The sequence below is a fragment of the Phytophthora sojae genome, assembly GCF_000149755.1.
Source record: "Phytophthora sojae unplaced genomic scaffold PHYSOscaffold_6, whole genome shotgun sequence".
Classification (NCBI taxonomy): Eukaryota; Oomycota; class Peronosporomycetes; order Peronosporales; family Peronosporaceae; genus Phytophthora; species Phytophthora sojae.
The window spans coordinates 2,331,625-2,343,518 of record NW_009258120.1 but is presented as its reverse complement, the minus strand read 5'-3'; the positions used below and the strand labels follow the sequence as shown (position 1 = coordinate 2,343,518).

Sequence of the window (11,894 nt, the reverse complement as noted above, 5' to 3'; positions counted from 1 at the left end):
TGGACGTAGGTACTACTGTAGTAGCATGCTGCTAGGCTAGCACAAGCACAACAGGTGAACTTAAATACATGTCTTACTGCCCGGCATTTTAACAAATGCTGAACATTGGTGTGGAAAAGGAAACTGATACCGACAGATTTTTGTTGGATTAGTTAGATTAGTTGGATATCTGGATGGAACATTTCAGGATTTCTAGGAGTCTAGATACTATACCAGACACCGAACAGATACAGAATCCCCAGCCAAACGAACTACAGCCGATCGCCGAAGCCACGCTTCCGATAACATTGCACAATCTGGCTCAAGACGCACAAACTCACGAAAACCCCGCTTCAAAAAGGAGAAAGCATTATATTTTGGTTTTGAATTCTAGGCGAATGCGCCAAGGTACAGCTGATGAACCTTAATTAATTGGTGCAAGACGCCAGAGAGGTAAGAAGGTAGGTAGGTAGGTAGGTAGGTAGGTAGGTAGGTGGCTGCGCGGTCGGCCAATTTAGCAGTAGTAGAGACCGCCGAATGGCATGCCGAGACCGCAGCTGCCGCCGTAGAGACCCGCGCCGAACATGTTCCAGTAGCCCATGGGGTAGGCCCAGCCAGGGACGCCGCCGCACATGAACCCGAAGCGGTAGGGTCCGTAGCCACCCCAGCCACCCCAGTTGCCCCAGCCGCCGCCGAGACCCCAGCCAGCGCCAAGACCCAGACCCCAGCCGCCGTACTGCTCCTTCTTGTCGGCGTCACCATCGTGCTTGTTGTCAGCTTCCTTGGCGGCGATCGCGGCGGCGGCACCCGCAGGCGGGTCGATCTTCTCACTGGTGCCCATGAGCGTGACACCATCGGGCAACTCGGACGCTTCAAGCTTCTGGAGCGCTTCGGCGGCGGATTTGACGGCCGGCAGATTGCCGGCAGCAGCAGGTTGGGCGGCGGCGGCGACGACACCAACGACGGCAAGAGCGGCAACGAGGAAGGTGCTGAACTTCATGGCTGTGATGCGGTGCGGTTCGGCGCTGAATTCGGAGATCGGGTGGTACTCGACTTGCTCAAGTGGAGGCAGATCGTGTTGTGGGTCCGAAGATGACGGCGAAAAGGCGGGCGCAGTGTTGGAACGAACGAGTCTGCTTCGATCGGGGAGGTTCGTTTGGCAAAGTCGCCGAATTTGCGGGCGAATTCTCGCGGCGATGAAGTAAGTGGTAGTGATTGATGCGCTTCTTGTCGGCGCGCCTCAATCGCTGCCAAACGGCAAATACAGTAGCGCCAACGGCTCCGAAATATGGTTCATACAAAAGCACAATTGTGGCAGTTTATTCGGAAAAAGTAAACCTCAAACCGAGTGGACGTAGGTACTACTGTAGTAGCATGCTGCTAGGCTAGCACAAGCACAACAGGTGAACTTAAATACATGTCTTACTTCCCGGCATTTTAACAAATGCTGAACATTGGTGTGGAAAAGGAAACTGATACCGACAGATTTTTGTTGGATTAGTTGGATTAGTTGGATATCTGGATGGAACATTTCAGGATTTCTAGGAGTCTAGATACTATACCAGACACCGAACAGATACAGAATCCCCAGCCAAACGAACTACAGCCGATCGCCGAAGCCACGCTTCCGATAACATTGCACAATCTGGCTCAAGACGCACAAACTCACGAAAAAATGCGCCAAGGTACAGCTGATGAACCTTAATTAATTGGTGCAAGACGCCAGAGAGGTAAGAAGGTAGGTAGGTAGGTAGGTAGCTGCGCGGTCGGCCAATTTAGCAGTAGTAGAGACCGCCGAAAGGCATGCCGAGACCGCAGCTGCCGCCGTAGAGACCCGCGCCGAACATGTTCCAGTAGCCCATGGGGTAGGCCCAGCCAGGGACGCCGCCGCACATGAACCCGAAGCGGTAGGGTCCGTAGCCACCCCAGCCACCCCAGTTGCCCCAGCCGCCGCCGAGACCCCAGCCAGCGCCAAGACCCAGACCCCAGCCGCCGTACTGCTCCTTCTTGTCGGCGTCACCATCGTGCTTGTTGTCAGCTTCCTTGGCGGCGATCGCGGCGGCGGCACCCGCAGGCGGGTCGATCTTCTCACTGGTGCCCATGAGCGTGACACCATCGGGCAACTCGGACGCTTCAAGCTTCTGGAGCGCTTCGGCGGCGGATTTGACGGCCGGCAGATTGCCGGCAGCAGCAGGTTGGGCGGCGGCGGCGACGACACCAACGACGGCAAGAGCGGCAACGAGGAAGGTGCTGAACTTCATGGCTGTGATGCGGTGCGGTTCGGCGCTGAATTCGGAGATCGGGTGGTACTCGACTTGCTCAAGTGGAGGCAGATCGTGTTGTGGGTCCGAAGATGACGGCGAAAAGGCGGGCGCAGTGTTGGAACGAACGAGTCTGCTTCGATCGGGGAGGTTCGTTTGGCAAAGTCGCCGAATTTGCGGGTGAATTCTCGCGGCGATGAAGTAAGTGGTAGTGATTGATGCGCTTCTTGTCGGCGCGCCTCAATCGCTGCCAAACGGCGAATACAGTAGCGCCAACGGCTCCGAAATATGGTTCATACAAAAGCACAATTGTGGCAGTTTATTCGGAAAAAGTAAACCTAAAACCGAGTGGACGTAGGTACTACTGTAGTAGCATGCTGCTAGGCTAGCACAAGCACAACAGGTGAACTTAAATACATGTCTTACTGCCCGGCATTTTAACAAATGCTGAACATTGGTGTGGAAAAGGAAACTGATACTGACAGATTTTTGTTGGATTAGTTGGATTAGTTGGATATCTGGATGGAACATTTCAGGATTTCTAGGAGTCTAGATACTATACCAGACACCGAACAGATACAGAATCCCCAGCCAAACGAACTACAGCCGATCGCCGAAGCCACGCTGCCGATAACATTGCACAATCTGGCTCAAGACGCACAAACTCACGAAAACCCCGCTTCAAAAAGGAGAAAGCATTATATTTTGGTTTTGAATTCTAGGCGAATGCGCCAAGGTACAGCTGATGAACCTTAATTAATTGGTGCAAGACGCCAGAGAGGTAAGAAGGTAGGTAGGTAGGTAGGTAGGTAGGTAGGTAGGTGGCTGCGCGGTCGGCCAATTTAGCAGTAGTAGAGACCGCCGAAAGGCATGCCGAGACCGCAGCTGCCGCCGTAGAGACCCGCGCCGAACATGTTCCAGTAGCCCATGGGGTAGGCCCAGCCAGGGACGCCGCCGCACATGAACCCGAAGCGGTAGGGTCCGTAGCCACCCCAGCCACCCCAGTTGCCCCAGCCGCCGCCGAGACCCCAGCCAGCGCCAAGACCCAGACCCCAGCCGCCGTACTGCTCCTTCTTGTCGGCGTCACCATCGTGCTTGTTGTCAGCTTCCTTGGCGGCGATCGCGGCGGCGGCACCCGCAGGCGGGTCGATCTTCTCACTGGTGCCCGTGAGCGTGACACCATCGGGCAACTCGGACGCTTCAAGCTTCTGGAGCGCTTCGGCGGCGGATTTGACGGCCGGCAGATTGCCGGCAGCAGCAGGTTGGGCGGCGGCGGCGACGACACCAACGACGGCAAGAGCGGCAACGAGGAAGGTGCTGAACTTCATGGCTGTGATGCGGTGCGGTTCGGCGCTGAATTCGGAGATCGGGTGGTACTCGACTTGCTCAAGTGGAGGCAGATCGTGTTGTGGGTCCGAAGATGACGGCGAAAAGGCGGGCGCAGTGTTGGAACGAACGAGTCTGCTTCGATCGGGGAGTTTCGTTTGGCAAAGTCGCCGAATTTGCGGGCGAATTCTCGCGGCGATGAAGTAAGTGGTAGTGATTGATGCGCTTCTTGTCGGCGCGCCTCAATCGCTGCCAAACGGCGAATACAGTAGCGCCAACGGCTCCGAAATATGGTTCATACAAAAGCACAATTGTGGCAGTTTATTCGGAAAAAGTAAACCTAAAACCGAGTGGACGTAGGTACTACTGTAGTAGCATGCTGCTAGGCTAGCACAAGCACAACAGGTGAACTTAAATACATGTCTTACTGCCCGGCATTTTAACAAATGCTGAACATTGGTGTGGAAAAGGAAACTGATACTGACAGATTTTTGTTGGATTAGTTGGATTAGTTGGATATCTGGATGGAACATTTCAGGATTTCTAGGAGTCTAGATACTATACCAGACACCGAACAGATACAGAATCCCCAGCCAAACGAACTACAGCCGATCGCCGAAGCCACGCTGCCGATAACATTGCACAATCTGGCTCAAGACGCACAAACTCACGAAAACCCCGCTTCAAAAAGGAGAAAGCATTATATTTTGGTTTTGAATTCTAGGCGAATGCGCCAAGGTACAGCTGATGAACCTTAATTAATTGGTGCAAGACGCCAGAGAGGTAAGAAGGTAGGTAGGTAGGTAGGTAGGTAGGTAGGTAGGTAGGTAGGTAGGTAGGTAGGTAGGTAGGTGGCTGCGCGGTCGGCCAATTTAGCAGTAGTAGAGACCGCCGAATGGCATGCCGAGACCGCAGCTGCCGCCGTAGAGACCCGCGCCGAACATGTTCCAGTAGCCCATGGGGTAGGCCCAGCCAGGGACGCCGCCGCACATGAACCCGAAGCGGTAGGGTCCGTAGCCACCCCAGCCACCCCAGTTGCCCCAGCCGCCGCCGAGACCCCAGCCAGCGCCAAGACCCAGACCCCAGCCGCCGTACTGCTCCTTCTTGTCGGCGTCACCATCGTGCTTGTTGTCAGCTTCCTTGGCGGCGATCGCGGCGGCGGCACCCGCAGGCGGGTCGATCTTCTCACTAGTGCCCATGAGCGTGACACCATCGGGCAACTCGGACGCTTCAAGCTTCTGGAGCGCTTCGGCGGCGGATTTGACGGCCGGCAGATTGCCGGCAGCAGCAGGTTGGGCGGCGGCGGCGACGACACCAACGACGGCAAGAGCGGCAACGAGGAAGGTGCTGAACTTCATGGCTGTGATGCGGTGCGGTTCGGCGCTGAATTCGGAGATCGGGTGGTACTCGACTTGCTCAAGTGGAGGCAGATCGTGTTGTGGGTCCGAAGATGACGGCGAAAAGGCGGGCGCAGTGTTGGAACGAACGAGTCTGCTTCGATCGGGGAGGTTCGTTTGGCAAAGTCGCCGAATTTGCGGGCGAATTCTCGCGGCGATGAAGTAAGTGGTAGTGATTGATGCGCTTCTTGTCGGCGCGCCTCAATCGCTGCCAAACGGCAAATACAGTAGCGCCAACGGCTCCGAAATATGGTTCATACAAAAGCACAATTGTGGCAGTTTATTCGGAAAAAGTAAACCTCAAACCGAGTGGACGTAGGTACTACTGTAGTAGCATGCTGCTAGGCTAGCACAAGCACAACAGGTGAACTTAAATACATGTCTTACTGCCCGGCATTTTAACAAATGCTGAACATTGGTGTGGAAAAGGAAACTGATACCGACAGATTTTTGTTGGATTAGTTGGATTAGTTGGATATCTGGATGGAACATTTCAGGATTTCTAGGAGTCTAGATACTATACCAGACACCGAACAGATACAGAATCCCCAGCCAAACGAACTACAGCCGATCGCCGAAGCCACGCTTCCGATAACATTGCACAATCTGGCTCAAGACGCACAAACTCACGAAAACCCCGCTTCAAAAAGGAGAAAGCATTATATTTTGGTTTTGAATTCTAGGCGAATGCGCCAAGGTACAGCTGATGAACCTTAATTAATTGGTGCAAGACGCCAGAGAGGTAAGAAGGTAGGTAGGTAGGTAGGTAGGTAGGTAGGTGGCTGCGCGGTCGGCCAATTTAGCAGTAGTAGAGACCGCCGAATGGCATGCCGAGACCGCAGCTGCCGCCGTAGAGACCCGCGCCGAACATGTTCCAGTAGCCCATGGGGTAGGCCCAGCCAGGGACGCCGCCGCACATGAACCCGAAGCGGTAGGGTCCGTAGCCACCCCAGCCACCCCAGTTGCCCCAGCCGCCGCCGAGACCCCAGCCAGCGCCAAGACCCAGACCCCAGCCGCCGTACTGCTCCTTCTTGTCGGCGTCACCATCGTGCTTGTTGTCAGCTTCCTTGGCGGCGATCGCGGCGGCGGCACCCGCAGGCGGGTCGATCTTCTCACTAGTGCCCATGAGCGTGACACCATCGGGCAACTCGGACGCTTCAAGCTTCTGGAGCGCTTCGGCGGCGGATTTGACGGCCGGCAGATTGCCGGCAGCAGCAGGTTGGGCGGCGGCGGCGACGACACCAACGACGGCAAGAGCGGCAACGAGGAAGGTGCTGAACTTCATGGCTGTGATGCGGTGCGGTTCGGCGCTGAATTCGGAGATCGGGTGGTACTCGACTTGCTCAAGTGGAGGCAGATCGTGTTGTGGGTCCGAAGATGACGGCGAAAAGGCGGGCGCAGTGTTGGAACGAACGAGTCTGCTTCGATCGGGGAGGTTCGTTTGGCAAAGTCGCCGAATTTGCGGGCGAATTCTCGCGGCGATGAAGTAAGTGGTAGTGATTGATGCGCTTCTTGTCGGCGCGCCTCAATCGCTGCCAAACGGCAAATACAGTAGCGCCAACGGCTCCGAAATATGGTTCATACAAAAGCACAATTGTGGCAGTTTATTCGGAAAAAGTAAACCTCAAACCGAGTGGACGTAGGTACTACTGTAGTAGCATGCTGCTAGGCTAGCACAAGCACAACAGGTGAACTTAAATACATGTCTTACTGCCCGGCATTTTAACAAATGCTGAACATTGGTGTGGAAAAGGAAACTGATACCGACAGATTTTTGTTGGATTAGTTAAATTAGTTGGATATCTGGATGGAACATTTCAGGATTTCTAGGAGTCTAGATACTATACCAGACACCGAACAGATACAGAATCCCCAGCCAAACGAACTACAGCCGATCGCCGAAGCCACGCTTCCGATAACATTGCACAATCTGGCTCAAGACGCACAAACTCACGAAAACCCCGCTTCAAAAAGGAGAAAGCATTATATTTTGGTTTTGAATTCTAGGCGAATGCGCCAAGGTACAGCTGATGAACCTTAATTAATTGGTGCAAGACGCCAGAGAGGTAAGAAGGTAGGTAGGTAGGTAGGTAGGTAGGTAGGTAGGTAGGTAGGTAGGTAGGTAGGTAGGTAGGTGGGTAGGTGGCTGCGCGGTCGGCCAATTTAGCAGTAGTAGAGACCGCCGAAAGGCATGCCGAGACCGCAGCTGCCGCCGTAGAGACCCGCGCCGAACATGTTCCAGTAGCCCATGGGGTAGGCCCAGCCAGGGACGCCGCCGCACATGAACCCGAAGCGGTAGGGTCCGTAGCCACCCCAGCCACCCCAGTTGCCCCAGCCGCCGCCGAGACCCCAGCCAGCGCCAAGACCCAGACCCCAGCCGCCGTACTGCTCCTTCTTGTCGGCGTCACCATCGTGCTTGTTGTCAGCTTCCTTGGCGGCGATCGCGGCGGCGGCACCCGCAGGCGGGTCGATCTTCTCACTAGTGCCCATGAGCGTGACACCATCGGGCAACTCGGACGCTTCAAGCTTCTGGAGCGCTTCGGCGGCGGATTTGACGGCCGGCAGATTGCCGGCAGCAGCAGGTTGGGCGGCGGCGGCGACGACACCAACGACGGCAAGAGCGGCAACGAGGAAGGTGCTGAACTTCATGGCTGTGATGCGGTGCGGTTCGGCGCTGAATTCGGAGATCGGGTGGTACTCGACTTGCTCAAGTGGAGGCAGATCGTGTTGTGGGTCCGAAGATGACGGCGAAAAGGCGGGCGCAGTGTTGGAACGAACGAGTCTGCTTCGATCGGGGAGGTTCGTTTGGCAAAGTCGCCGAATTTGCGGGCGAATTCTCGCGGCGATGAAGTAAGTGGTAGTGATTGATGCGCTTCTTGTCGGCGCGCCTCAATCGCTGCCAAACGGCGAATACAGTAGCGCCAACGGCTCCGAAATATGGTTCATACAAAAGCACAATTGTGGCAGTTTATTCGGAAAAAGTAAACCTCAAACCGAGTGGACGTAGGTACTACTGTAGTAGCATGCTGCTAGGCTAGCACAAGCACAACAGGTGAACTTAAATACATGTCTTACTGCCCGGCATTTTAACAAATGCTGAACATTGGTGTGGAAAAGGAAACTGATACCGACAGATTTTTGTTGGATTAGTTAGATTAGTTGGATATCTGGATGGAACATTTCAGGATTTCTAGGAGTCTAGATACTATACCAGACACCGAACAGATACAGAATCCCCAGCCAAACGAACTACAGCCGATCGCCGAAGCCACGCTTCCGATAACATTGCACAATCTGGCTCAAGACGCACAAACTCACGAAAACCCCGCTTCAAAAAGGAGAAAGCATTATATTTTGGTTTTGAATTCTAGGCGAATGCGCCAAGGTACAGCTGATGAACCTTAATTAATTGGTGCAAGACGCCAGAGAGGTAAGAAGGTAGGTAGGTAGGTAGGTAGGTAGGTAGGTAGGTAGGTAGGTAGGTAGGTAGGTAGGTAGGTAGGTAGGTAGGTAGGTAGGTAGGTAGGTAGGTAGGTAGGTAGGTAGGTAGGTAGGTAGGTAGGTAGGTAGGTAGGTAGGTAGGTAGGTAGGTAGGTAGGTAGGTAGGTAGGTAGGTAGGTAGGTAGGTAGGTAGGTAGGTAGGTAGGTAGGTAGGTAGGTAGGTGGCTGCGCGGTCGGCCAATTTAGCAGTAGTAGAGACCGCCGAAAGGCATGCCGAGACCGCAGCTGCCGCCGTAGAGACCCGCGCCGAACATGTTCCAGTAGCCCATGGGGTAGGCCCAGCCAGGGACGCCGCCGCACATGAACCCGAAGCGGTAGGGTCCGTAGCCACCCCAGCCACCCCAGTTGCCCCAGCCGCCGCCGAGACCCCAGCCAGCGCCAAGACCCAGACCCCAGCCGCCGTACTGCTCCTTCTTGTCGGCGTCACCATCGTGCTTGTTGTCAGCTTCCTTGGCGGCGATCGCGGCGGCGGCACCCGCAGGCGGGTCGATCTTCTCACTAGTGCCCGTGAGCGTGACACCATCGGGCAACTCGGACGCTTCAAGCTTCTGGAGCGCTTCGGCGGCGGATTTGACGGCCGGCAGATTGCCGGCAGCAGCAGGTTGGGCGGCGGCGGCGACGACACCAACGACGGCAAGAGCGGCAACGAGGAAGGTGCTGAACTTCATGGCTGTGATGCGGTGCGGTTCGGCGCTGAATTCGGAGATCGGGTGGTACTCGACTTGCTCAAGTGGAGGCAGATCGTGTTGTGGGTCCGAAGATGACGGCGAAAAGGCGGGCGCAGTGTTGGAACGAACGAGTCTGCTTCGATCGGGGAGGTTCGTTTGGCAAAGTCGCCGAATTTGCGGGCGAATTCTCGCGGCGATGAAGTAAGTGGTAGTGATTGATGCGCTTCTTGTCGGCGCGCCTCAATCGCTGCCAAACGGCGAATACAGTAGCGCCAACGGCTCCGAAATATGGTTCATACAAAAGCACAATTGTGGCAGTTTATTCGGAAAAAGTAAACCTAAAACCGAGTGGACGTAGGTACTACTGTAGTAGCATGCTGCTAGGCTAGCACAAGCACAACAGGTGAACTTAAATACATGTCTTACTGCCCGGCATTTTAACAAATGCTGAACATTGGTGTGGAAAAGGAAACTGATACCGACAGATTTTTGTTGGATTAGTTAAATTAGTTGGATATCTGGATGGAACATTTCAGGATTTCTAGGAGTCTAGATACTATACCAGACACCGAACAGATACAGAATCCCCAGCCAAACGAACTACAGCCGATCGCCGAAGCCACGCTTCCGATAACATTGCACAATCTGGCTCAAGACGCACAAACTCACGAAAACCCCGCTTCAAAAAGGAGAAAGCATTATATTTTGGTTTTGAATTTTAGGCGAATGCGCCAAGGTACAGCTGATGAACCTTAATTAATTGGTGCAAGACGCCAGAGAGGTAAGAAGGTAGGTAGGTAGGTAGGTAGGTAGGTAGGTAGGTAGGTAGGTAGGTAGGTAGGTAGGTAGGTAGGTAGGTAGGTGGCTGCGCGGTCGGCCAATTTAGCAGTAGTAGAGACCGCCGAAAGGCATGCCGAGACCGCAGCTGCCGCCGTAGAGACCCGCGCCGAACATGTTCCAGTAGCCCATGGGGTAGGCCCAGCCAGGGACGCCGCCGCACATGAACCCGAAGCGGTAGGGTCCGTAGCCACCCCAGCCACCCCAGTTGCCCCAGCCGCCGCCGAGACCCCAGCCAGCGCCAAGACCCAGACCCCAGCCGCCGTACTGCTCCTTCTTGTCGGCGTCACCATCGTGCTTGTTGTCAGCTTCCTTGGCGGCGATCGCGGCGGCGGCACCCGCAGGCGGGTCGATCTTCTCACTAGTGCCCATGAGCGTGACACCATCGGGCAACTCGGACGCTTCAAGCATCTGGAGCGCTTCGGCGGCGGATTTGACGGCCGGCAGATTGCCGGCAGCAGCAGGTTGGGCGGCGGCGGCGACGACACCAACGACGGCAAGAGCGGCAACGAGGAAGGTGCTGAACTTCATGGCTGTGATGCGGTGCGGTTCGGCGCTGAATTCGGAGATCGGGTGGTACTCGACTTGCTCAAGTGGAGGCAGATCGTGTTGTGGGTCCGAAGATGACGGCGAAAAGGCGGGCGCAGTGTTGGAACGAACGAGTCTGCTTCGATCGGGGAGGTTCGTTTGGCAAAGTCGCCGAATTTGCGGGCGAATTCTCGCGGCGATGAAGTAAGTGGTAGTGATTGATGCGCTTCTTGTCGGCGCGCCTCAATCGCTGCCAAACGGCGAATACAGTAGCGCCAACGGCTCCGAAATATGGTTCATACAAAAGCACAATTGTGGCAGTTTATTCGGAAAAAGTAAACCTCAAACCGAGTGGACGTAGGTACTACTGTAGTAGCATGCTGCTAGGCTAGCACAAGCACAACAGGTGAACTTAAATACATGTCTTACTGCCCGGCATTTTAACAAATGCTGAACATTGGTGTGGAAAAGGAAACTGATACCGACAGATTTTTGTTGGATTAGTTAGATTAGTTGGATATCTGGATGGAACATTTCAGGATTTCTAGGAGTCTAGATACTATACCAGACACCGAACAGATACAGAATCCCCAGCCAAACGAACTACAGCCGATCGCCGAAGCCACGCTTCCGATAACATTGCACAATCTGGCTCAAGACGCACAAACTCACGAAAACCCCGCTTCAAAAAGGAGAAAGCATTATATTTTGGTTTTGAATTCTAGGCGAATGCGCCAAGGTACAGCTGATGAACCTTAATTAATTGGTGCAAGACGCCAGAGAGGTAAGAAGGTAGGTAGGTAGGTAGGTAGGTAGGTAGGTAGGTAGGTAGGTAGGTAGGTAGGTAGGTAGGTGGGTAGGTGGCTGCGCGGTCGGCCAATTTAGCAGTAGTAGAGACCGCCGAAAGGCATGCCGAGACCGCAGCTGCCGCCGTAGAGACCCGCGCCGAACATGTTCCAGTAGCCCATGGGGTAGGCCCAGCCAGGGACGCCGCCGCACATGAACCCGAAGCGGTAGGGTCCGTAGCCACCCCAGCCACCCCAGTTGCCCCAGCCGCCGCCGAGACCCCAGCCAGCGCCAAGACCCAGACCCCAGCCGCCGTACTGCTCCTTCTTGTCGGCGTCACCATCGTGCTTGTTGTCAGCTTCCTTGGCGGCGATCGCGGCGGCGGCACCCGCAGGCGGGTCGATCTTCTCACTAGTGCCCATGAGCGTGACACCATCGGGCAACTCGGACGCTTCAAGCATCTGGAGCGCTTCGGCGGCGGATTTGACGGCCGGCAGATTGCCGGCAGCAGCAGGTTGGGCGGCGGCGGCGACGACACCAACGACGGCAAGAGCGGCAACGAGGAAGGTGCTGAACTTCATGGCTGTGATGCGGTGCGGTTCGGCGCTGAA

General features: G+C 55.2%; 9 protein-coding genes across 9 annotated transcripts; all 9 read right to left on the bottom strand.

Annotated features, from left to right (window-relative positions):
• Nucleotides 1-493: 493 nt before the first annotated feature.
• Nucleotides 494-979, bottom strand: PHYSODRAFT_512439 (hypothetical protein; the record flags this gene model as incomplete). The annotated part of the gene is made up of 2 exons (XM_009532706.1): nucleotides 494-745; nucleotides 830-979. The coding sequence occupies 2 exons, from the start codon at nucleotides 977-979 to the stop codon at nucleotides 494-496; spliced, it is 402 nt and encodes a 133-aa protein (XP_009531001.1).
• A 775-nt stretch (nucleotides 980-1,754) lies between these two features.
• PHYSODRAFT_513984 (hypothetical protein) lies at nucleotides 1,755-2,240 on the bottom strand (the record flags this gene model as incomplete). The annotated part of the gene is made up of 2 exons (XM_009532705.1): nucleotides 1,755-2,006; nucleotides 2,091-2,240. The coding sequence occupies 2 exons, from the start codon at nucleotides 2,238-2,240 to the stop codon at nucleotides 1,755-1,757; spliced, it is 402 nt and encodes a 133-aa protein (XP_009531000.1).
• Nucleotides 2,241-3,082: 842 nt separating this feature from the next.
• Nucleotides 3,083-3,568, bottom strand: PHYSODRAFT_513625 (hypothetical protein; the record flags this gene model as incomplete). The annotated part of the gene is made up of 2 exons (XM_009532704.1): nucleotides 3,083-3,334; nucleotides 3,419-3,568. 2 exons carry the CDS (start codon nucleotides 3,566-3,568, stop codon nucleotides 3,083-3,085), a joined length of 402 nt encoding a protein of 133 aa, XP_009530999.1.
• An 870-nt stretch (nucleotides 3,569-4,438) lies between these two features.
• On the bottom strand, nucleotides 4,439-4,924 carry PHYSODRAFT_510833 (hypothetical protein; the record flags this gene model as incomplete). The annotated part of the gene is made up of 2 exons (XM_009532703.1): nucleotides 4,439-4,690; nucleotides 4,775-4,924. The coding sequence occupies 2 exons, from the start codon at nucleotides 4,922-4,924 to the stop codon at nucleotides 4,439-4,441; spliced, it is 402 nt and encodes a 133-aa protein (XP_009530998.1).
• An 838-nt stretch (nucleotides 4,925-5,762) lies between these two features.
• PHYSODRAFT_510463 (hypothetical protein) lies at nucleotides 5,763-6,248 on the bottom strand (the record flags this gene model as incomplete). The annotated part of the gene is made up of 2 exons (XM_009532702.1): nucleotides 5,763-6,014; nucleotides 6,099-6,248. The coding sequence occupies 2 exons, from the start codon at nucleotides 6,246-6,248 to the stop codon at nucleotides 5,763-5,765; spliced, it is 402 nt and encodes a 133-aa protein (XP_009530997.1).
• Nucleotides 6,249-7,126: 878 nt separating this feature from the next.
• PHYSODRAFT_511782 (hypothetical protein) lies at nucleotides 7,127-7,612 on the bottom strand (the record flags this gene model as incomplete). The annotated part of the gene is made up of 2 exons (XM_009532701.1): nucleotides 7,127-7,378; nucleotides 7,463-7,612. The coding sequence occupies 2 exons, from the start codon at nucleotides 7,610-7,612 to the stop codon at nucleotides 7,127-7,129; spliced, it is 402 nt and encodes a 133-aa protein (XP_009530996.1).
• Nucleotides 7,613-8,646: 1,034 nt separating this feature from the next.
• Nucleotides 8,647-9,132, bottom strand: PHYSODRAFT_335323 (hypothetical protein; the record flags this gene model as incomplete). Its single annotated transcript, XM_009532700.1, has 1 exon — nucleotides 8,647-9,132. One exon carries the CDS (start codon nucleotides 9,130-9,132, stop codon nucleotides 8,647-8,649), a length of 486 nt encoding a protein of 161 aa, XP_009530995.1.
• An 882-nt stretch (nucleotides 9,133-10,014) lies between these two features.
• Nucleotides 10,015-10,500, bottom strand: PHYSODRAFT_335322 (hypothetical protein; the record flags this gene model as incomplete). The annotated part of the gene is made up of 1 exon (XM_009532699.1): nucleotides 10,015-10,500. The coding sequence occupies one exon, from the start codon at nucleotides 10,498-10,500 to the stop codon at nucleotides 10,015-10,017; it is 486 nt and encodes a 161-aa protein (XP_009530994.1).
• Nucleotides 10,501-11,378: 878 nt separating this feature from the next.
• Nucleotides 11,379-11,864, bottom strand: PHYSODRAFT_335321 (hypothetical protein; the record flags this gene model as incomplete). Its single annotated transcript, XM_009532698.1, has 1 exon — nucleotides 11,379-11,864. One exon carries the CDS (start codon nucleotides 11,862-11,864, stop codon nucleotides 11,379-11,381), a length of 486 nt encoding a protein of 161 aa, XP_009530993.1.
• Between the last annotated feature and the right edge of the window lie 30 nt (nucleotides 11,865-11,894).